The following is a 26,137-nucleotide window of genomic DNA, read 5'->3' as shown; positions in this document are numbered from 1 at the left end:
ACATTTTTTTTTTTTTTTTGAGGTAGGATCTCGCTGTAGCACAACCCAGATGTCCATCACTAGAAGAATGGACAACTAAGATGTGGTATATCTACACAATCAACGGAATTCTATACAGCAGTAAGAAATAATGACACAATGAAATTTGAGGAAAAATGGCTGAACCTGGAACAGATCATTCTGACCTGGAATTCACTATGTAGTCTTAGGGCGGCCTCAAACTCATGGCAATCCTCCTACCTCTGCCTCCCAAGTACTGGGATTAAAGACGTGTGACACCACACCCACCTCTTTTTTTTTTTAATTTGAGAGAGAGAGAGAGAGAGAGAGAGAGAGAGAGAGAGAGAGAGAGAGGGAGGGAGGGAGGGAGGGAGGGAGGGAGGGAGGGAGGGAGAGAGAAAGGGACAGAGAGACAGAATGGGCACACCAGGGCCTTCAGCCATTGAAAATGTACTCCACACATGTGTGCCCCTTGTGTGCATGTGCAACATTGCACACTTGCATCACTGCATCTGCCTACATGGGACCTGGAGATTCGAACATGAATTCTTAGGCTTTGCAGACAAGTGCCTTAACTGCTACGCCATTTATCCAGCTCCCAAAATATTTTAAATATACAGAAATATATAGATTAAAGTGTTGAGAAACAGAAAGTAAAAAGTTGTACAAGGTAGTAAGTAGAACAAGTTGGCTTGATAGGAGCAGCGAAATCGGTAGCAATGGTACATTATGGAAAGCACTGTAGGAAAGGACTAACTTATTACCTGTTCATAAGAACCCTATAGTAATATGGCATAATAATAACAAAATATTAAATAACTGTATGTTAATATTGCACTGCATTTAAAAATATTGGTAAGTTTAAAATATGAACATACTATGTTTCAATCATGTTCCCATGACATTATCCTTTTTTCCCTTTCATTCATGCCCTCACCCCATATCACTGAGAACCCTCCTCTTTGAAGGTAGTCCTTCCTCAGTTTTGTTGTTTCATTCCCTTTGTGCTGTATGGCAATATATATATGGGCTAAGAACAGTTCAAGTCTTTTGGAGGTACTGGTAGTAACATGGGTTCATGAATGCATTATCCAGCTTGTGTCAGGAGGACAGTCACCTTTTAAAAAAAGTTATTTTTCTTTTATAGAAATGTTACTGCATGTCCAATAAATTGAAATGAGTATGTTATTTAATGGAAGAGCTGACTAAAACTTACAACTTCTGCCCTGGAATCCTGCAGTTGTCACCAGAGTAAGGCAACAATTTAAGCAGGGTGATGTTAAGAACAGGATGGTGTCAATGTGAGCAGAACAGTGTAAGAACTGAGTCAACGTGAGCTACACAAAGGGATGGGGCACTAAGCATGCACACCTTTCTCAATGCTGCCTATCAACCACAGACGAGTACAAGCAACTAATCAGAACTACTGAATACTAAACACATATATCTGACCACAGCAATTATTTATCTTAAAATGGCATAATAAATCTATTTTCTCATTCTTTCATTTGATCAGAGAGAATCACTATAGTCTTAATTTGCAGGATATTTGCCATATTAAACCATACTGTAGCTATTGTAATTCCAGAGTCACTTGTGGTCATGTGTCTGTAACAATTAGTGAATTTGGAGAATCCCCACTGTTTTTATTTTTCCATTAAATTTTGGTGGTGCTTGCAACTCAGTTTTGTTGCACTGCTTTTGAAAATTCTACTCAACACTGATTTTATTCAAATTGAACAATCCTTACTTCAGCAGTGAATAAGTGGCTCCCACTCCCAAACACTGTACATACTTAGCATAACAATGTTGAGATGCTTCAGAAATTTTACACAAAAGTCTTTTGAAGTTATTCTCCAACTGAAGAATACACCTTTTTCCTATTATTTTGTCTTTTTCTCTTGGGAGATTATGAAACAGTTCCTAAAATAAAAACACCTATGTACTTCCTGAAGGTCTGAGATCTCCCCTTGAGCAAGAGACCAGAGTTAAAGAATATAAAATCTCAAAGATGGTGGTGCACTGACTTATCACAAAGAAGCAACATACACTGCAGTATGAAATGGCCACTGGTCTCAAACAACACAGCATTACCTGGCAGGAGGAAGCATGAAAAGAGTTAAAGGACATTCTTATGGAATTCCGATTTTCTTCATTTTAAATGTTTTTGTTTTGTTTGTTAGAAAACCCCTAAGGATAGTACATGCTATTCACCAAACTGTTTCTGACAAGAAAACATTTTTTTCTAGGCATTCTTTCCCTTAGTTTTGTTGTTATTGTTGATGTTTGTCTGTTTGTTTTGTTGAGACAGAATCTCATCAAGCCCAGGCTGGCTCCAAATCACCTATGCAGCTGAGGATGATCATTAACTTCTGGTCACTGGCCTCTAGAAATGGGTTTACAGGAAAGTGTGAATTACCCTGCTGGCTTCTTAGGTTTAGTAGGGAAAAAATGAATGCCAGAGGGCAATGAAAACCAGTGTTTGCACTTTATACACTTATGGTATATTACAGGAGCATGGTGTGACATGCTGTTGTCAATGCCCACTTCAGTTCAAGGTCGAAATCCAATTCAAAGAATTAGCCTCTATGATGAAAAATTAATTTGTTACTTAAAACCATCATTGGCCTTGCTTTGTTAAAATCTTTCTCATCAAATGTTCATCATTACTTAATGTCTAGATCAAATTTTATCTTAAATCAAATTGCGATGGTCACTACTGACTGTCACATGACCATATCTCAAATCACTCAAGACACATTCCTGGGCATATTTTTGATTTTCTAGACTAGGTTAATTGAGGTAAGAATTGCCATTTTGAATGAATGTGGTGCTCTATGCCACAGGTAGAGTCCTGGACTGAAGAACAAGAAAAAAGATTATTGAGCAGCAATATTCATTGCTGTCTGCTTCCTGACTGCAGATTAACTGTGACCCACCACTTTATAATCCTGTCAAGATGTCCTCTCTGCCATGATGAACTGTATCCTGTCTAACTGTGAGCCAAAGTCAATCCTTCCCCCATTAAATTGCTTTTTATCAGGTATTTTGCTACAGTAGCACAGAAAGTTAATTTTACAAAAGCCTTCTCTGACCATTTTGAAAAACTTTTCCTTGTCAACTGTACTTCATGAGGATAGTCTTAGTTACACTAAATGCAATTTTCACTTACAATGATAATCACTTCAATGTCTTACTGTGTCGGTTGCCTTAAGAGAACATGCCGTGCAGAGAACATGTCCTATTGCATTTAGCAAATTCATCATCTCACCAAGGACAGCACCTTTTTTTGCTAGGAACTGTCCTGTGCCCTCACCATCTCTGGCTGTGATAGGAACTGTACCATGTCCATGTATATCTATACTGCTTAGTTCAGAGGAGAGTCCATCTTAGTCAATGTGGCCAAGGAGAGATGCATGGTATTGTGGCACAGCACACAGTATGTCACTCTCTGGCCTAGGATGAGGAGACACGAGAGTAGAATGTTCTGTCTATAGGCCTGAACAAGCATGATCAAGGAAAAGAACTAGACAAGAAGCATGAGCTTAGCCCAGTTTTTCTTTTGGAGTAGGATCCCTGGTACTGCTCTAAGATATGGGGTCAGGTTCTACTCTGAACAACAGGAAGGAGGAAGTACTATATAGGGAAAGTAGAGCACATACAGCCCAAAACAGCAGTGGATTAGTATGTAAGAGGACATTCATTAAGCAGTGGGGAATAATGGAGGTCCAAGACCTTTCAAGTGTCATAAACACCAGGCCCAGGACAGAGGGCAACCATCACAAATGCCGTACACAAGGGAATCATGCCTGATATCTCAACATTTTCAGACTTGCTTAGAAAATAGGATGCCTTTTCATGCCTTACCCAGTCAATATTTCATCTCTTCTTTTCTGTTATTTGACTGATACCTCTTTCTAACTCAGTCTTTCTTCATCTCTGAACGCCATACTCAGACAAGCTACTTCCACAATGTACAGAGCAATGTCAGTTAGACCTAGCCTGTGTGCACATGTTGTCACCTACTCTGACACCTTGGAGTACCACATCATTTGTAAATCAAGTGATTATTTCATGGAAAAAAAAAGTGGCTGTGGATCCCTTGATCTCTCTTTTCTTCATAGTCAGCACACAATGCCCTTTCATTTTCTTGATGGTGGTTATGGTATTTCACAAAGAAAGCACAGGACACTGAAACAAAACTGAGTTTCATCCCAGCTCATTACTTCCTGGTTGAGAGACCTTGGGCAAAGCAATTAACTACAAGAATTCACCTTGACTATTACGAAGTGAGAAGTGTGGCTAACATTTACCTTGAAGTTTAATTTTTCTTTGAAAGAAATGAGCTCATGAACTAATTCACGGCACATGCTCAAGATATACGATCTGAATGTCAAGTTGTAACTGTTGGTTTCTCTAAGACCTTCTATGGCTCACTGAAGCCATAACCACTCTTCATAAGGAAACCCACAGCCTTTTTTTTTCTTCTTCTTTTTTTGGTTTTTCGAGGTAGAGCCTCACTCTAGCCTAGTCTCAGGGTGGCTTCAAACTGTGATGATCCTACCTCTGCTTCCCAAGTGCTGGGATTAAAGGCATGTGCCACCACACCTGGCTCAATAGCCTTTTTTTTTTTTTAAATTTTTTGTTTATTTTTTATTTATTTGAGAACAACAGACAAAGAAAGAGACAGATATATATAGAGAGAGAATAGGCATGCCAGGGCCTCCAGCCACTGCAGACAAACTCCAGACATGTGTGCCCCCTTGTGCATCTGGCTAACCTGGGTCCTGGGGAGTTGAGCGTCGAACCGGGGTCCTTAGGCTTCATAGGCAAGTGCTTAACTGCTAAGCCATCTCTTCAGCCCTCAATAGCCTTTTTTTATTAGCATGATTTTGGCTACTTTCAGTTATTATTTTTACTAAAACCTCAATATCAATACAGCAGCTAGCAATTCTACTATGCATTAGGAATATTCTGGAAAATATTTAAAAGGTAGCAGTGCCTAGGCTCTGCCTCTGACCAACTGAAACTGTATCTCTAGGAATTATCATAATTTTTTCATCAAACAATAACTAAAAAAGTAAAGGAAAATGGTTAAATGCTCACAGTCAAATCAAAATATAACAATTTAGACATGAAAGCATACCTTAACTAAGACAGAAAGATGGGTTTTAAGATACTCACCTTTGTTATTGTAGACATCTAAGTAATTTGGTGCTGAAAAAATGGTAATTAGAGATGGGAAGCCTGTTGTTTGGCTTTTCCTGTACATGCGATACCTAAAAGCAACAGACACAAGTTAAAACAAGGCTAGCACAGGTTAAAAAGTGACATCAAATTATAGATTTTGAAATAGGAAATTGAAAGTTCTATCTTTCCAAGAGGATCCAATTACACATGCTAAAAAAAATTTACTCCTGAAGCCCTTTAAACACAGGCACCAATCTATTTCAGGAGTCACAACAAAAACATATAATCACACATGCAATTTCTAAATAGGTACATGTTAAACTTAGCAAACTTCATAGTTGGGTGTAATTCAGTAGTTATAATTCATTTTCATGTGCTCAACGCAGGGAAATACAGCTCATGCTGTGTGCAGATGTCCCATATCCAACATAGTTGCCAGAAAGTTGCTGATGTTTTTTGATATAAAATGGTCAAATCAGTCGAAAACACCCGAGACCACTAAAAATCAGGCCAGTCATCCTATAAATACATTCTATAAGAGGTTAACACATAAACTTTTATGTCATTTTCTAACATTAAGTGATACTCTTTTCCAAGATGCCTTTTTTTTTCTGTTATGTTATATGTATGCATTTTACAAATTGAAACTACAATCTCTGTTGGAGTTTGTACCAAAGCTTGTAATCTCAGAAGAGTAAGATGTAATCAATCAGTAATGAACAGAGTATCTACAAGAGCTCTGAAAGCAAATCAACAATCCAAATCTTTTTCTTCTACCAAGATGAGAATGATTCATAATATACTTCAGTTCTCCATCAAAAAGTACAAGTGAATGAAGCTTCTTCCATCATGGTGAAAATATATCTTAAGATTTTTATGTCATACGTTTAGGAATGCCAGTTTAGCAACATACCTATACAACATAGTTTTGCAATGTTTTTGATAGTTTTTATAAGTTCTGGCAGGCTAGCCATGATTAATATGGATGGCTTCTAAAAGTAGGCCCAATAGTACCTTTAGATAGACAGCCACTTTAAAACTGTAATCTTCAACAGACTTAGATTCTTCTCTTTCTGGAAATACTCAGACACTTACTGTTCCCGGAACAAACACCCTATTAAAAACCTTTTAAAATATTTTAAAGTATTTTGCTTATGTAACTATTATGCTTTTATGGGGGGAGGGTACAGTGAAAGATAGTGACATTCTCAAATCCACAAAATGAGATGGAATTCCCTTCAAAATAAAATCAACAACAAACTGGATGATATACTCTCAACTTTGCAAAATAATCAACTTCTTTTATGAAACAAAAAACATTTCATATTTATTGATACACTCAACCACTTTAAGTAAACAAACAATAACAGGTGTGTGATGAGATGAAGATAAATCTGCTCCAAATGTTTAGCCTGCCTGCTGGGACAGTCACCCTACGCCTCAAATGGGAGTGGCACAGCCCTGGAAAGTGAAGGAAGGCAATGGTTTGAGGACAGCAAGGCACACAAACAGGTTACTTGAAAGATCAGCTATACCATTCTGAGCATGGAAAATTGTAGGTGCTTATTTTCTTTCATGGTTCATGGGTATCTTAGACATTGGCCACCCCAGAAACACAAATATCTATATTTTGAATTTTAGCACAGGCTTTTCTTTTTAAAGAAAATACAAAATATGGAAGAAAGATTCTAGTTACTTAAGGGCAAATAATGCCTTTCAGTGGAATCTAATGGGGCAGGGGATGGGACCTCAAGTCCAAACCAGAGTCATGATCTACAACTCTCATGCTGATTTACAATCATTAAGGCAATCACTTGACATACCTTAGCTTTCTAAATTTTAAAGATAATTTAAAAAATTTAACAGACAAGAAAATTAATTTCAGGTAACCATTTGGTAGCTAGGACAGGACTTTCTCCTTTGGGTAATGAGTGTCCCTGTTTTCCCCTTTAAAACTCGACAGAGATAAAGAGTGGCTCTTTGAAACAAGAACATAACTTGTAGTGATACTCATTTACCATGTCACCTAGGAATAACAGAGAATCGGCAATTTACTCCCCCAGATAGCAGTAACTTGAAGAATTGAAATAAATAAGGGAAGGTGTTACTTAAGAAAACAAATTGAGACTGGACTCAAGCTAAAGATGGAAGAACTTCCATAGGGACTTTGCCAGACATCTGCAGTCACATACTCCCTGGGCTTCTGATCTCTCTGTGGTGCCAGAAGACAACTTTGAGATCTAATTCCTTCCAGAAGTGAGCCTGGCCATGGGTGCAGTATGGGGCCTGGGCGCAGGGAGGAGTCCTGACAAAGGGATTAGCATGGCTTTCACAAACGCTCAGCATTTCTTACCCTGCATCTTGGGCTTCATGGGCTCGGAGTATAGATAACAAGTTATTGTGCTGCAAGAATTCACATACAGCTGGGTAACTGCCAGAGAGAGAAAGAACAGAGAAATGGTGGTTAGGAAGTCATCAGGAGTCCCATAGCCACCTATGATTCCAGGTCCTGGTGTTATGGACAGTCAAATAGGGCACTCATGGTGAAACAAGCCCCTTGGCTCTGGGGACAGGGAACCTGTTCCCAGTGGCAGATAAGCTGGAATCAAAATCCTGGAGTGATAAATCTGTGTGACATAATAGTCAACATATGACATTACGAGGGATTCCTGCTTCATGAGAATCAGTTCTTTCATATCTCCATTTAAAGAAAGTACGCCAAAACATTAAGTACACCATGAAAATGAAAGCTAAATAAAGCCTTCAATTCTCGCATACAGCACTACTTGCACCTGTGTGCTTATCTGAGTGTGCAACAGTGTGAGTGTGCAGCTGAGCTGTAGGGGTGGAGGACAGTCATTACCAGGGAAAACCACGTCTTCAAGTTATCTAATGTTATGGCTATATTAAGTCAATTATGTAATGTAAAATCTAAACAAAATTCTAGAAATGTACTTTAAATGTGACCAAGAATACTTTTATGATTTATTTATCTTGACAGTAAGAATATCTGACCTACAAGCCTTATATTTGACATTTAGTAAAGTTTCAAATACAAACAGATTCATTATAATAAAAATTCAAATTATATTCTTAAACCAAAAAAGTCCTTTACAAATACTACGTCATTACTCTGAGAATTTCTGGTAGAATTCAAAATTATTACCCATTTATTTGAAAATTGAAATTAAGGGACAGAAAATATGTCATAAACAAAATACAAGTATTCATTTGCATCTAAACTACATTTACCACAGGAAATATTTATCACTTAAAAAATGATTCAGGGAAATATTTTTGTATTATCTAAAGCTAAAATTTAACATATTATAGAAGAGGAAACAAACATAGTTTCTATGTTATTCATCTGCACAAATTCCTATATCAACAGGAAAGATGGTAAATAGTATTTATTTTGTCACCCTGCCCATGAATAGGAGTGCCACTTGTGGACTATAGGAGATGATCAAGAGCCTCTGCTGGGAGAATGCCTGTTTGGTACCTTGGACCAATGCTGAGAGCATGCCTAGGAGGTACCAAGGATTGGGAGCTGCTCAGCTCCATCTTCAGAAGCTTTGCTGTGCTTAGAAAAGGTAAGTGCATAAAGTCTCTAGGTCAGCACCAGAAAAGAAACCTTAGCCCGAGACTCTGGTTGGTCTTTCACAAATAACTAGCACCCATCCTAGTGGTGGTATAGGGAAGCTCAAAAGAAATGTTCCTTCTGGACTTCTGAGCATGCTATTCGTAGGTCTCATGCTTTCATGTTTTATAAAACACAGTCTAGTCTCCTGTTGACACTTCCACACAGAGGATGACCTTATCGGTTTGTGTCTATTTGCCCTTTGAGAGAATGGCTGGGTTCATTTCAGCCCCTCACTTTGGAACAATCCATACTACTCTTGTTTAAAAAATATTTTCATTATGTTTATTTTATTGAGAGAAACAATATGAAAGGATGAGTGTGCTAGGGTCTCTTGTTGCTGCAAACAAACTCCAGAAGCATGCACCATTTTGTGTGTGTGGTTTATATAGGTACTGAGGAACTTTACCCCAGGCTTTGCAAGCAAGCAACTTTATGCAATTTGCCAACTCCCTAGTCTCAACTTACAATGCTCTTGGTGAAACTGAATTAAAATATTTTATTCATGCTGTTTGATACCATCATGTGTTTAGGCTAAGTTTTTCTCCATGGGATTGTACACCCAACTTTTAATAGTCATTTGAAAAACAAACAAAACAAAACAAGGTCAATCAAACAGCAATCTTCTATGTTAATAACATTACATGAAGAACAATATATTATCTACAAGGAAAAACACATTTGGAAGAAAAACTGGCAATTTCAAAACATACATAATCAAATTCTCAAACTTTGAAAGAATTAGCAGCATTTCCCAAATATATCTAGAAAATAGAGTATGCCTCAGATTCTTTCCCATCAGTGATGAACTGCCTAGCATTAAAAAAAAAGTTTTTAAACAATATTTGAAACGTGATAGGTTAACATGCTACTCTTTTATGCTTTTTGTTTTTGTTTTTGTTTGTTTTTTGAGGTAGGGTCTCACTCTGGTCCAGGCTGACCTGGAATTAACTCTGTCATCTCAGGGTGGCCTTGAACTCATAGCAATCCTCCTATCTCTGCCTCCCGAGTGCTGGGATTAAAGGCATGAGCCACCACGCCCGGCTCTTTTATGCTTTTTAATGGGAGTGATTACAGGCAGACATGTTGAATCTGAACACACTGCAGGTGTGTGAGCCCACACATCTCAGACTCACTGGCAACTTGTTCCGTTTGCTACAAGACAGCAGCAGCTAGTTCCAAGCAGCACTATGGTAAGGACAAGGCTTGTCTGACATTTTGAGGGCCTTTACAATCTATGTAGGAATGCTCAACATAATTAAATATTTTAAAATCTACTGAGAAATAAGCTAATAAAGACAAAATAGATGAGTTTTATAAAGACATTATAAGGAAGGGAAGAAACATACAAGGTGAGTCATTAGGGAACACTGAAACCTCACAAGGACAGGGGATTTATATGGCTCAGCAGATGGGAAAGGGTTTTGATGTCCACAGAGAGAGGGAGGGGGTGGCAGACAGAATGTGAGCAAAGAAAAAGAATGTAGAAAAGACAAAGATGTATGAAAAGATTGAAAACTTAGATTGGACTATAGTCTTTTAAAGTATATTCAACTATATTTGAGACTGAATTAAATCTCTCAGGATGAAAACTTTATAACCACAATTTAGACAACAGGTTTCATCAAAGTATACTTCTATGCCTTTGCAAACATATGTCCTACATGTGTCTTTTCCCTCTTGAAAAGTCCAACTCTTTTGTTGGTGTTAATTACCACTCAAGAAGCTGTAAACATCAAGCTCATCTTACTGCACCCAGTATGTTGGCAGATTACCTATCTCCTATATCATTTACCACACTATGATCTAAATTATGTTTTTACATTTGCCCTCTAGCAATAGTGAATTCCACAAAAGGGCAATGTACTGAGTCTTTCTCTCCCTATCCTGAAAGCATTGCAACCACCTGTCAGCTTCTTGGAGTTGCTCAAAGAGCCTCCACAGAGGAGTCAAGCTTGTAGGAGATGGAGAGAGCTCTCCTTGTCATGGCCGTCGCAGCCAAGTGCAGCAGGCAGCCTGCAATTCTTGCCAAGGTTTAGGTAGGAGGCCTCTACTTCCATGGCATCCCTCCTCTTCTCCAGCCCTGGTAGCAGGGTGGGTTCTACACAGGTGCTCAACTCCTCTTCTTCTTCTAGGGGCCTGGCAATGGCCACTCAGCCCAGGGATGCCCTGGGGCTTCCTGGAAGCTCTAAGGCTGTTTCCTTGGACTTGCTAAGTGCCTTTATTTTTCTTTGCCTGAGACTTCACCATTAAATTTGATTTTAAGTTGCTAAGGCTCCAATTTTTCTTGTTAGAAATTCTCCAGAATAAAAGTCCTCTCTTGTGCTCCACATCTGACTAGTGAAGATTTCATTGTATTTTGAAGATCTGAGGATCAACACTCGGTGCCCTCTGTATACTAAGCAGATGCTCTTCTTCTGAGCTACATTCTCAACTCTAGGACAAACATTTGACTGAAGTTAAACATCTGTACAAAGAAGGCTGCACATCAGAAGACAGCCCTGGGATCACCTTTGACATAGATAGCACCTGCATAACTAGTGCTCAGATGGAGACCTATACCATTAATTCCTGGACCCCAGAAACTCCTCAGAACTTCTTCAGTGCTACTCTTTTACTAAGGGTCACTCCCATCTTGGCTTTTTAATATTACCGATGAGTGTTCACAGATGCTGAGTTAATACCACTGGGAACAGGATGTAAGCCATAATCTGGCTTCTTGTGCTCATCATCAGAATGGTTCCATTCACTCAGGCTGGAACATACAGCAGAGGTTAGCTCATAATCATTTGCTACACTTGGTGCTTTTCAGTTATATATGCATCCGATGTATATAACTAATGCATACATTAAGGTACTTATATCTAAACTTATTTTTTATTCTATTAAGCACACATTCAGGTTTTTTTCTACTTCTTAGCTGTCATGATTAGTATAGTCATGAAAAATTTTATATATTCTTTTGGTACATGTATGTATGTATTTTTACCAGATACAAAAGTAGCAAAATAGCTTAGTTCCATTTGTAAATGTTCAGTATCAGTGGATAATGGAGCAGCTAAGTACCATTTGGGAGTGGAGGTTAAGATACTTGGTGTCCATCATTGCAGAATTCCAAAAGTGTTAACTCCCTTCAGATTTTCATATGAGCCATTTTCCCTGTCTACAGAAGACACAACATTGACTGGGAGAACATGTTTCTCTTATCCTTTAAAACACAGGTTGGTAACACCTGGCCTTGAGCCCTGGTTCATTTCCACTTGTTTGTGTGTGTGTACACAGTGTGGAATAGACTGCATAGTTACAATAACACTATTCATCCTAGATTCTGTTTTAGCTAGTAGACCAAGAAGGATTCCAATGCATCTCAGCATATGCAGTAAGTGCTTGGCTAGAATACTTATTAAATAAGCACATTGTTTAGTGAATTCTCAAAAGGGATTGCTTATGAATGCAAATTATACATAAATATATAAAATAAAGCTGGGATTTGTAGATCAAACTCCCAGCAACTGAAGATAACTCAAAATAAAACTAGTAGTATAAGATATAGTCAACGATTACTAGTTAGCAACATTTTTTCTCTTAGCAACCCATTTTAACAAAGTAAGTGTGTTAATACATGAGAGAGTGTGGGGTACAGCAAATGACTCACAAAATAAGTCAACAAATGTAGAAATTGATGGACCTTAACAAGAAGCCTTAAGCTTTGTTCTCTATATTGCTATATATATATATATGCATGGTATTTGGGATCTAAAAGCCAACAGAATCTATACCTTTAACCCTGAAAGATAGAAAGCCTTACAATAAGCGAGATATAAAATAGAAACAAATGACTGTCATGTGTCAACCCAGGCAAACTTGATGACAAATCCATTGGTCATCTTGTCGCTGACAGTCCCATTCTTGAAAAGCTCATGGCAGTAAGGGAAAGAAGGCCAGTGCTGCTGAATGGTCTCAGGTTGAGGATAAGGAGGTTGCTACATGACTACGATGAGCCAGTGATTTCACTAAGAAGGAACACATGATTTAGATATTGTGTGTTGGAACTGATGTTGGTGATTAATAACAATGGGTACTAATAATATAATAATAAACTAGTGCAAAGTCTAAAAAAATAAACTGCCAGTAACTCAAACTAGAAATGACCAGTAAATTTCTTTACCAATTTCATGGTTCACCATGTCCATCTACATCTACTTCATGAACACAACTTCAGAAGATGGCTCTAAATATAACAGGACCAATATGCTCTAGGAGAATGAAGTACTTTCCTCCTGAGGCAAATTATAATCCTAAATCCTATGCCAGTGAGTACAGAGTATGAGCTGTGGATTTAGGTATCAGATACACAGTATTTGTCAAGACTAAAGATTAATATTGAGACCCTCCTATAAGATGAGTTAATTATTTTGTGAAGAACTAAAGTATGAAAATATGCTTAATTCTCTGATTATGCAGGTGTTGAATATTTCTCTCACAAAAATATGTCTATATTCTCCAAAACTAAAACAATTCATCACTGTATAAATTTGGTGTGAGACTGTGTTCAAAACATGACTTACATGAATAGTTGGCTCAGAAAACTGATGGTAGAATGCTAGACTGTGAATTAATGTGATATGAGTCCATATTAAAACTCAGATTTTGTTTAGTATTATTTTACTAAGAAATGACTCAGTAGACTCCTAACAGGTAATTTAAACAGCTATGTGTAACTGGGGATTTAACAGTGAGTTTTCAGAAACTGAACACATGGCTTTAATAACTCCAGCCATATATAACTTTTCACTAAGAATAATTGAGTAATTTTATAAACTATTACTTCCAAATAAATGATTACTAAAATGAAACCTTAGGCCTTCTGGAAAATCCAATGTTTCTATGTTTTGCCTCAGAACAGTCTCATTGGGCCAGGTGCTCAAGCTTCGAAGGCATAGACTAACTTTGTGGATACATAACCAGCCTCTCTATGGACACATGCCACTCTTGGGATAAAACTTCACAGACAGCAATATTGTCTGTTCACAAACCAATTTCTCAGCCACATCAACAACTGAATAAAAGGTACCATTTTACTCATAAAATTTACTATGTAGGAACAGACACCTGATCAAAGTTATACTAAGGATGCTTATTTTCAAGACAAAAGATGTATATTTAAATGTGTTTTACAGAGCTTTTTTAGCATTATGGGTAACTTCAGGGAAGATCAGGTTTACTTTTTCAATTAGAAAGCAGAAAAAAAGGATGTTCTAAAATTCTCTTCTTCTCCGTAACCTATTTCCTCCTGGCAACATTCACACTGTTTCTTGCCTAATGGCAAGCTGCCCAAGAGATGCTGAAGAGCATCCAATCCAGTAGGCTAAACTGAGGTGACATGTCAGGAAGGCAATGAGTACACACAGCTGTGCTGTGGACTTCTTTCTGAAGGTTCTAAAATGGACAGAATGGGCATAGGTCCAAGAATTTGCAAATGTAAACCTATAAAAATGTTTTCAACTAGGCACGTCCAGGTGCTAAGAGTGAATTTACTAGGGCACCTATGTAAGTGTAGCTTAGATTTTCACCTCTACTGATAGACGACAGACTTAACATGTGTAAGAAAGCTTGTGGTATAGTTTAATTAACCAATGTGAAGCTGATTTTCTGATTTAACTTTTGAGAACTAGTAAAACTTTGAGTATGTAACTGAATGAAGAAAGCCAATATTGGTAGTGAAATTTTTCTTTATAGTTCATGAAGTAGAATAAATTTTCTACTAAATCCTAGTACCTTCTTTAGCTGCCACACATATCTTATATCACTTGTTCTTTGTTCTGTTTCTTCACAGAAATTATATGTATACATATTCCAAAATTTGTTCTTACATTGACCTACATTTTCACATTCCAAGTGGTAAGAACTCACTTAAACAAAACTTGGACAGAGAGCTTTTCATTTATAGCTCCTTCCTAAAGTAATACTAAACAAATACCACTAATAAGCCAAGCACATGACCAATATGTCCCAGCACTATGAGGCAGACAAGTGCCAGCTGAAGAGAGGCTCTTCCTTACCTGTAGAAGTATGAACACCCCCTGACTGTGTTGTGAGTGAAATGTTCCTGAGTCTTCTCATTTCCAAAGTCCTCCAGCGGGTCCGACCACAGGATATCACACATGGGTCCGTAAGCTGGTGGTTCTTTGAAGCGGTCTAACTAAGAAAAATAAAAGGCAGAGAGCAAAATACTAATCTTTGGAAACTGGAATTCTGAAAATAGAAGAAAGAAACCAGTGTTGTGCAGTAGCTACCCACTTATCCCAAGCCTCAGATGGGCAGAATATAATTTGAATGGCTCATGTGTTAAAGGACTTGATCCCCTGATGCCACTGTTTTGGAAGGTTGTGGCACCTTTTGGAGGTGGAGCCTTGCTGGAGGAAGTGGGTCTCTATAGATAGGCCTTGAGGTTTTACACTCTGGCCCCACTTCCTGTTCATTCTGCTTTCTGTTTGCCTAAATGTCACTTTCATAACCAGGAAACTTCCCCTGGAAACTATAAGTGAAGGTAATCTTTTCCTTCCTTAAATTGCTTTTGGCCAGGTATTTGTTGACAGCAATGAGAGATTAATAAAGTTTTCTATCTCTTTTTCTTTTTACTTTCATCCATTCCTGCCCTCCTTTCTTCTCTCTAGATTTACTTCCTTCTTTCTCCTGATAAATTTATTATCTATCATAAACTCGACCTTTACTACCTCTTTATTCTTTATATTTTTTTGTCCAGTGTCCCTTGTGCTGATTTTCCTTTAAGTTCTCTATTTTCTTCCATCCAAATATTTAATCACTACCACTTAATTTTCCTGTGTCATTTGTGAAAGAGAAGCTTTCATTATTTCAGAAGAGATTTCTCTCACTGTTAACATAGAACTGTGATGTAGATGTTTGCATGTCAAGCACACTGAGATTTTTTTCATATCTGACACAAGGATTTTAAAACCAAATTGCTTTCATTTTAAGAGTAGTCACTTGAAATGTGACATTTTGATAGTCATTTATTAGGAACCATTTATATTTCCAACTAAAGTGCAACTCTTGAAGATGTTCTTGCAAAAAGAGTATGAGGTCACAACTTTTCTTTCTTTCTTTTTTTTTTTTTTTTTACAAATATTTTATTAACTTATTTATTTAAGAGAGAGAGAGAATGGGCATGCCAGGGTCTCCTGCTCCTCCAAATGAACTCAACACATGTACCACTTTGTGCATCTAACTTTACATGGATACTGGGGAATCAATGAGGTCACAACTTTATAGTCTTTCCTGAAGTCTTCGTATGAAATGTGTTTTCCAGAGTCAATGTTTAGCAAAACCATACTTCAATTTAGAAAGATGCATAGTACAGACAGCATAGTAACTAGAAATAACATTTTGCCAACAATTTAGTAGCACTGCCATTTTAGCCAGATTTAACTGGAACCAAAGAATCTTTGGTGGTATTTTATGTGAACTTATGAAAGAATAGCATAAATTAGCCAAGAAAGCCTGTTAACTAATATTTTTCAAATTCAATACTTTAATATTTAGGAATATACGTTAGAGACAGGTGAAACATTAATTTGATAGCAAGCTAAATTTTCTACTTGACATTAAGGGTGATATAATTAATGCTTTTGCTGCATGCTCATTTTTACTAATATGTAAAGAGAATGAGCAACTATTTCATATTTTCAAAATACAACAAAGTGTTTCAATGAGATAAAGGACCCTTATATTTCAACCATGTTATCTATTATCTATAAAACAGTCATTACCAATTTATTCATTACATGTTTAAGAAATTTATGGGTTTAAAACAATTCATGTAAGAAAACAATGCATGTACAAAAATGCAGAATTTGTTTTGGAAAAGTAAGAATTTATTAATGTTAGGCTAGCAGAGCAGGAAACTTTCTGGCTAATATGAGTCCCCTAGCTAAAATTAGGGGAAAACAACCTAAATGTAAAATTGATTCCAAAAAATCTTAAGAGGATTCTAAAACTAAATCTTTAGGCAAAAACTAGAATATTAATAATATGGGGTAAGTTACATGAAAAGTCTAATTGACATAAAGTATATATAAAACTAAAAACAATTTAGGCAAAGAATAAAGCTTAACAATATACATGAAATTAAGCATAATATCTTAATATGCTGAAAAGTAAGTCCTAAAGACAGCAGGTATATTTTTAAAAATCTACCTAATTTACCACGAGATATCTAGTTAATGACTTCAGAATATTCCGTCAGGTTGTAGAGGAGTGAACTTGGTTCAATTCCCACAGAAAGGGGCTTTCTATTCCATAATGCTGACTGTCTTTCAGCACTATTACTATATATTACTTTAAATACAGAGTAGGCATGCATGTTCTGTGTGCTGCACAACACCAGAAGGAACTTGGCAATGGCGTCTGACACAAAAGGGCACTAACACTCAGAAAGGTTATTTAATGTACTATTATTGATTTTTAAGTAAGATCATGTAATTCCTTTCCAAATGAAAAGTTAATACAGTATTATTATTATACATGGTCGCATGAAACTTAATGATAGAGTTCTTAAGGAAGAACTTAAATATTTGGCTTCACTAACATCAATAAACTTTTAAAGGAATACTAGGTTGATGGTAAAAGAGACTAGCAATATATAAATATATTAATGATTTAATAGGTTATTTCTTAATTCCAAGAGTTCCATAAAGGATACTGTTAACGAAATACAAAAATCAGTCATATAAAATTATTATTTATTTTGTTGTAGAGGTTTATGAATGTTTATTTATTTTTGCTGATAACTGCATCTTCAACCAAATATTCAAGTACCTGTATCCCTTTTGCTTTTGTCCCCTTGTACTAAAAAATCTTACACATCAGTTCTGAAAGAAAAAAGAGCTACATCAAGTGACTTTTCATCAGTTATTTTTGTTGGGATGATGTTTGATAAGTTTTTCTCTTTCATCTAAGCCCATGAAACTTGATCCAGGTAAGCAAATGGGATATAAATGCGCATCTCTCTATCCAACATTTGTTATCACAACATCTACAGCTGCTGGACTGTGACCTACGCCATTCTTCCCAACTACTGCTGTAACTAGTTACCAGGTTACTATCAGGATATATGGCTGTTTGTCTTCCTTCACTAAAAAAATTAAAAAAAAAAACTTACTAACTTAATGTCAATTGAAGGCAACCGATGAAATTAATTTGGAAACTCTGTTCAAAAATATAGGCATCTGGGCTGAAGAGATGGCAGCGGTTAAGCGCTTGCCTGTGAAGCCTAAGGACCCTGGTTTGAGGCTCGGTTCCCCAGGTCCCACGTTAGCCAGATGCACAAGGGGGCGCACGCGTCTGGAGTTCGTTTGCAGTGGCTGGAAGCCCTGGTGCGCCCATTCTCTCTCTCTCCCTCTATCTGTCTTTCTCTCTGTGTCTGTCGCTCTCAAATAAATAAATTAAAAAAATTAAAAAAATACATTAAAAAAAATAGGCATCTGACACTTAGCACTGTAGTCCCCAAACTCAATGTTAATAGAATAGAATTAAATAGCAATTACTCAAGTGATATCAAAAGGCTTCTTGGACTAATGTCCCTAAGTGATAAGGATGAGGTAGAATTTGCCCATGTCTATAATTATTAAGCTTATACTTAAGCAATTTATCTTCCACACACTGAACTTCTTCACTTATTATATTTACAGTATCATGTGTTTGACACTAACGTTACTAATAAGACAAGCTTAACTAAACACTAAACAGTATGTGTCTTCCTAGGTAAACTCAGTAAAATTCAATTTTAGTAGTTAAAATACCATAATTTAGAATAATATGGTCAGTTTGTTACAAAGTTATTGGCAAGAATAGTAAGAAAAGACTGGAATTACTTTGATACTTTTCTTCTTTGGCATAAAAACATAGTTTCTTAGGTCTCTAAAAGTAAAGAAGGTCCTGAAACACATCTTTTAGACATCCATAATTTGTACAGGAAAAAAATAGGTTTCCTTAATTGAAAGTTCAGTGGTGAAAGGAATCTCTTACACAACACAATATATATACAATATATTGGGCATGTTAATATCATTATATTTACATACTTTAAGGTAATTAATACATGTTATTTTAAGATAATGTTAAGAAAATGCTTTGATTGCTCTAGCTTTTTACAAAATTGGCAACAAATTAAAATTTGTGGCAGGTTTTTAATTATTCATTATTTCTTACACTGCTTGCAGTTAATAGCACTATATGCATATTTCAAGAAATAAAAGATGGGGTCTTCTACAGTGTTACCTTCCCTATATTATGAAAAGAAAAGGCCCTCTTTAGTATTCTATCTACATTATCTCAGTGCTGGCTAAAATAAGTGTAAAATGCATCTTATATGCTGGGTTTCCATGTAGTCACTCAATACAACCAGTACAGTATTGTCTTTCCCTTTGTTAGATTGTTACTTAAACATTTCAAGCTATAACAAATAGCAATTTAAAACATAATTAGACACATTTTAAAGCCCAAATTTTAACATTTCTCTCAAGGGCCCACACCAATTACAGCATAATATCATTAATGTACAAAAAGATTAAACAAATGGGAAATGAAAAGGCATATGTTTGTTAGAGAAAAAATACTCTGTGTTTGTAATGAAACATACCATGTGTTAATACAAACTGGAGATATTTACAGACCTTTCTTCCATTCTAAGATAATAACCTACCTCAAGATAGAAAGGCCTGACTATATTAAATTATTTTAATTCAACAGTAAACCGTTGGCGATAAGTGTCTTGAAGAATGAGCAGACGTGGGAAGTAAGAGAACTTACTTTTCTGATGTCATCTAAAGTGTTAATCTCTGGAGACAAACCACCGTGCACACACAGGAACTGCTGGTTCATGAGTGCAGCCAGAGGAAGGCAGTCAAAGGCATCCATACATGCGTCATATACACGTTCTGAATACTTTATTTTACCTTGAAACATGATTCAAAACAAATGTTTATTCACATATTTCATAACTAGTACCATTTCATTAAAATAGTTTTGTTTCTTTTAAATGTTTTCCTCTCAGGAAATTTTGAGCAAAAATATACATATTGCAAAATTCCAAAATATTCACATATGATTTTTAGGACTTATATATTAACTTTAATAGCTAGTATCTGTTACTCATCTATAGTCTACACTTTTATAACTGTATAGCAAGGAAGATCTCTCGCATATTCTACCTATCCTGCAGATGTATCACAAAGAAAATATGTGTGAAAGTAACAGAAAACCCAACAGAAAGATGGCCATAATGCTAGTGCATGCTCCCTAGAGTTTACAGAAGAGCAGATGGCAAGAAACTTTCCAAGTCAGTTACTGCCTCATGAAATGTTGCTTTCCTTACTGACATAACTAATGCTGTGAGAGAGGCCTTTATGATTCACTGACTCTAATAATCAATGATAGCAGAAGCAAAATCTAAGTTCCAGTGGGCAATGAAGAAAACTGAAGGGAAGAAAACCAAATTTATTTGAAGTACTCCCCAATGCAAGTACCTTTGTCTAAAGAAAGACATCATCCTCTGCTCTGTAAAGTATGCTAGAAGACAGCCTCTGATGAAGTCCCTCCACATGTTCAAGCCAGCCTCCACTAGCTTTTTTTGATAAGTTTAAAGAGTGGAATTACTGTTCCAAACAATAGTATGTAGACTGGTTTAAAGAGGTAACTTAATATACGTATGAAGAAACACAAGGGTTATTAAATCATTAGTAGGTCATATTACACAGGATGTGTAATTAGAAAATAAATTCTGTGTTCTTTTTTATTAATTAGAAACTTTATATAGACATGTCAGATGTTGGTACCATCATTTTCCTCCTCCCTACCCCCATTCCACTGAGGGTCCTCCTCATTGGGATTGCTGATATTCATGGTGGGGTTGTGGGTTATGAGTTGTAAAAACAGCAGACAGTCATTATGTGAGGAGAAACCTGCCCATTCACATAAAAAAAAATGCAATGACATGAAGTAATATAATTTTAAGCTTTTGACTTCTTGACAAAGTATCATATTGTTGCATGTTCTAATATATCAATTAAAATATCTATTTAGCATATATGATATTGAAGGAAGAAACTCTAAATATACTTACATTCTTGTTTAAATGTGAAATATTCTGTTAGATGTCTACATTCATGATTTCCACGAAGTAAAAACAGTGTTTTGGGGTAAAGAATTTTCAAGGCCCACAAATACAGCACACACTGAGAAAAATAAAAATAAAAATAAAAATACCATGAAATAGACATTCTACATTGTACCTCTGCATATCATTGGTGCATATCCTGGAGACATTAACCAAATGAATTATTAAGAACAAAAATCTCCAACTGTGATAGTTTGAATGCATGTCCCTCATAGAGTCAGGTGTTCTATTAAAATGGAGTCTGCAGCTTTAGCCCCTAATAGGCAGACTCCTAAAGGTATACAGAGGGTTTCTGAGCTCTGGCTGTGTTTGCTTGTGATGCTGGCTGTTGGTGGTATCTCTCTCTTAGTTTTATGAATGGAAGACAGCTTTCCCCGTAAGCTTGAAAGAAATCTCTTACTCCTATAAACTGTCTAGTTTGAATGTTTATCCCAACAGTGTGGAGCTGACTACAACAAAATTGGTACTGACCAAGTGGATTTTGGTCTTTTGGAACTTGGGTGCTGGAGGAGGAATAGTTATGGACTTGGAACTTGTGGCTCCAGAAACTCTATAGAATGGTAAACCAAGTTTATGGAGTATTCTGATAAGAGTGTGAAAATGCTAATTGCAGAGATAATTGTGTTGGCTTATGAACTTTCAAAGGGGAAGGCAAGACCACAGAGAACACTGCTGGAACTGATGTACTGGCCTGTGCCCAGAGTGCAGAGTGTTTGATCAAGATTGAACTTGAAAGTAATGGACTAGCAGAAGATATAGAACTGAGAGATATAAAATTTAAAGTTGAGAAAAATCTAAGGAAGTATAAGTTTACTGGCACAGAGACATACTGCTAAAGCTGCTACTGCTAAAGAGGTTACCACCATTAAGCATGCCTCAACTATTTTACATTAAAACTATGAAAAGGATGCCTGAGGTGATTCCACCCAGGAAAGACTGAATGACAGAAATGCAAACACCTTTGGAAGGAAGAAACCTGCTTTGCAAAGTCTAGATTTATGTGCTCCCTAAGTTAACAATATGGCTGTGTCCTGCACACCTGGTATTTACTGTGAAAGCATGGAAAGTACTTGGAAGTGGGTCACAAGGTACACAGGGAAGCCACTGGCCACTCCTGGAATGCAGCAGATGAAAAAGGGAGTGATGTTCTTCTGCTTGAAGCTGATGAGGCCACTGTCTGAAGTTAAATAAGAGCCTCTGCTGAGATGATTGTGGGAAACAGTATATTCCTGTTTTAAAGGCTGGAAAATCCAACAAATGGAGTTGAAGATGGAGCTGTGATTTGAAATGGAGACTCAAAATATTTTGTATATGCCAGGACTGTTCAAGTGCTACCATGGAGCACTGCTGGCTCAGGCTGTATTCCCTGGCTACTCAGCCCAGAATTAGAAAATCCAGGGACTGTGGTCACTGGTTACACTTGAACTGCAAATGTTTGCCTAATGGTACTGATTTCGTATTAGTCCAGACTCTCCTTGTTATGCCTTATAGCAATGGAATTGTTTACTCTGTGCCATTATATTTTGGAAATATATAACTTGTTTTGTTTTTATAGGACTCACAGATAAGAAACAGTCTTAAAGTTGCTAACTTATGGGGCCTTTGAAGTTGGATAAAATACAATTGATGATGTGAGATAGTCATGAGTCTATTAGGGGCCTGGGGTGGAATATGCTAGTTTGCATGCATGACCTCCCTTCCCCCATAGAGTGGTATTTTATTAACATTCAGTTTTCAGCTTTAGCCCCTAGCAGACAGACACTGCTTTGGTGGTGGTGGGGGCAGGGGAGAATTTATTGGTGTAGATCTGAATTCCAACCTAAAGGTATGAAGAGAGGTTTTGATCACTGGCTGTGCTTGCTTGTGTTACTGGATGTTTGGAAGTGTCTCTCTGCTTGGATTTATGAATGGGTGCCAGCTTCTTCTGCCATTTGATGGAACTTCCCCTGAAGATGTAAGGTGGAAATAAACCCCTTCCTCCCCTAAACTGTGCAATACCAGCCTAGGCTTTATTAGGAAAGACACTGACAAGACAAGAAACTATGCTTTGTGGCAAAGACCAGGTTTATTTGCACCCAAAATAAACACATGTACCATGCTCATACATTAAATGAAAACAATGGACTGTATAAGCTCAAGGGAGGGAAACATGGGACCTAAGGGAAGTGGGAAAGGATGGCTTAGAAAAACATGGAAAGAAGAGGAAGCATATATGAACATATCCTGATACAATAAAATAGGAAGAATATGAAAATCTGTATTTTATAAAATGATACTTTTACTTAAGTACCTAATAATTTATTTCAAAAAATTCTGAGAAATACATGAAAAAGAAAAGCTTAGCAAAATTTGAAGACTGGGGCTGGGGATATAGCTCAGTTGGTAAAGCATTTGCTATGAAAGGCTGAAGACCTGAGTTCAACCCTCAGAAACCATGTAAAAAGGCTAGTGCTCTGGCATGTGCTTATAGTCTCAGCACTGTGAAGGTGGAGCTGGGTCGATCCTCAATGCTCAGTGGCTAGCCAGTCCAGACTAGATGGTGAGCTCTAGGTCAATAAGAGACCTTACCTTGAAGGAGATGGACAGCATTCCTGAAGTAGAACACCCAAGGTTGCCCTCTAGCCTCCTATGCACACACACATTCACACACACACACACACACACACACACACACACACACACACACTTGATAGGAAACAATGACAGACCAGGCTAAATTGGATTATGCCACTATTAATTTTTCTCTTTCACCAATTCTGCCTTCTCATCTCATCATCTTGTCTGTTCTCTCAGGGCCTTGGATATATAGAGCCCTAAAGTTTTGTTTTACACATAAGTACATAAATTCCAAGGAAATATAACCTTACCCCATGTACTATTAGTAGACACATAATACATTTCTTATACCTTAAAATTCTCAAGTTAGTTACTTGGACATTGCAGCTTGTCATAAAATGTTGGGTAGCTATTCATGCAACAAGACTGGAGAGAATCCCCAATGTAAGGTGAGGAATGAAAAGTATTAGTACTATGTTTTTGTTTTTTTTATGTTTATTTTTATTTATTTATTTGACAGTGACTGACAGACAGAGAGAGAAAGAGGCAGAGAGAGAGAGAGAGAGAGAGAGAGAGAGAGAGAGAGATAATGGGTGTGCCAGGGCCTCCAGGCACTGCAGACAAACTCTAGAGGCGTGCGCCCCCTTGTGCATCTGGCTAAGTAGGGTCCTGGGGAGTTGAGCCTCAAACCGGGGTCCTTAGGCTTCACAGGCAAGTACTTAACCGCTAAGTCTTCTCTCTAGCCCTATGTTTTTGTTTTTAATCCTCAACTGGAATTCATTAAGAACCCACCCATAGAAGAAGACCATACATTGAAAAACAAGTCTGCTATCTCTCCCCCGCGAAGTTCATGTTCTAAAAGTAAAAGCCAGGAGGGTGAAGATACCATAAATATATTTAGATAAGTCATATTCTGGTTACTAAAATCTGAACACATAGTTTTTACACCACAAATTATAAGTCTTTCAACACGAGATACACATGTTGAATAACAGCTATATGGAAAATCTATAGGGGACTCATTTGTTGTGCTGTGTGAATAATCATCACTGTCAGCTTCTATTATAACTTATGAAGTGAGTAGAAATAAGTACGCTTTAATATCCAGCTCAAAGTTTTAAGAAAATACTGATTAATGAAATTAGAGTTTATCATTTAACTATTTAACCAACTTAGTATCTCCAAGTGCAAGATTTCAGTTGAAGTAAGCATACATAATAGGTTGCTTAGAATTAAATATGTATATATTCTACTTTGATTCATTTTCTAATTTCCATTTTCTTATTATGGCTGTGATCATGGTTTTAGTATTTTGGAGGAGCTGAATAACTGCACTGGACACATGGTCTTTATTATCTTAAGAGTCTGTCCCTGCTGTGATCCTGTCATAGATCTGTACTTTTGTCTTACAATTCAGAGAAGATATTTATAAAAGTATCACGAATGTCAATGATAGGATTGCTCTTAATTCAAAATTTATAAGACTATAAATTAATCTGATATGCATATATAATGTATATGGATATAATCATATTCCTCCAAGTTGGTGGTGAACCTAAGATGTCTAATTTTAAATATGAATGATTACATGATGACCTTTAAAGTGTATAATAGATACTTACAAACTGTTTTTGCTAAAAGGAACTGACAGCTCATTTGGGCTTACAAAATAATTAAAAACAAGACAAAGGCTTGGCAACCCTGCCTTCACTTTGCAACTGTCTCCATTACCTTAGAACTGTAAGTCGGATTCCTGCCTAACTCTGCATGTGGGCATGTTAAACACCCCAGGAGAATTTGTTTAAAAACCAGTGCTGCTCCAACCTCAAAGGTAAAGGTACCAGGGTAGAACTGAGTGTCAGCTCCTACTTGTTCTGTACTAGTCAATGCCCCAAACCTGCAGTCCACTTGGCTTCCAGGAACAGCAGAGCTTTATAACACATCACCTCTTGATGAGATCAGTCTCAAACAAGAGCAGTTATCTCACAGAAATCAGGCTGTTTTCAAGCAAAAGTGACTTCTAACCACCTTGCAAAACCAGAACAAGGTAATGATTAAACAGACCACATTTTGACTAGAACTGCTTGATTACACATAGCATTTTCTCTTTTCCTTTATTCTTCCTGAATTTAAACTTAAAGCTCATGTCAATATCCTGAAGACCAAGTGACTTGAGGTCATGGAACCTCTTTGTTCCTTTCTTTTTTTTTTTAAAGATTTTATTATTTTTTTAATTTATTTATTAGAGAGGGAGGGAGGGGAGGGAGAATGGGCACAACAGAGCCTCCAACCACTGCAAACGAACTCCAGATGCATATGTCACCTTGTGCATCTGGCTGACATGGGACCTGGAAATCCTTTGAACTGGGATCCTTTGGCTTTGCAGGCAGATGCCTTAACTGCTAAGTCATCTCTCCAGCCCCTCTTTGTTCCTATCTCATGGAGGCCACGCTGATTGAATCTACTTTCTCTCCCTTTTTGCACCACTGTCATTAACTGGTGTGTGTGGCTTATGGCTGACCTCATCTGTTGGGACTCCTGGTGCTGCAGGTTTG

General features: G+C 37.0%; 1 protein-coding gene across 3 annotated transcripts in view; it reads right to left on the bottom strand.

Moving 5' to 3' along the window:
- Ppp3ca (protein phosphatase 3 catalytic subunit alpha) overlaps nt 1–26,137 on the bottom strand; it is a 328,874-nt gene that overhangs the window by 58,277 nt on the left and 244,460 nt on the right. For all 3 annotated transcript variants that reach the window (XM_045143003.1, XM_004662982.2, XM_004662983.3), the window contains exons 4-8: nt 20,973–21,084; nt 19,661–19,806; nt 14,893–15,032; nt 7,544–7,621; nt 5,185–5,279 (exon numbers count right to left, since the gene is read on the bottom strand). In XM_045143003.1, coding sequence (XP_044998938.1) covers nt 5,185–5,279; nt 7,544–7,621; nt 14,893–15,032; nt 19,661–19,806; nt 20,973–21,084 — 571 coding nt within the window. The remainder of the gene's footprint in view (nt 1–5,184; nt 5,280–7,543; nt 7,622–14,892; nt 15,033–19,660; nt 19,807–20,972; nt 21,085–26,137) is intronic.

Source organism: Jaculus jaculus, chromosome 2, assembly GCF_020740685.1.
Source record: "Jaculus jaculus isolate mJacJac1 chromosome 2, mJacJac1.mat.Y.cur, whole genome shotgun sequence".
Classification (NCBI taxonomy): domain Eukaryota; kingdom Metazoa; phylum Chordata; class Mammalia; order Rodentia; family Dipodidae; genus Jaculus; species Jaculus jaculus.
The sequence above is the reverse complement of the archived record's forward strand: the minus strand, read 5'-3'. Positions and strand labels throughout refer to the sequence as shown.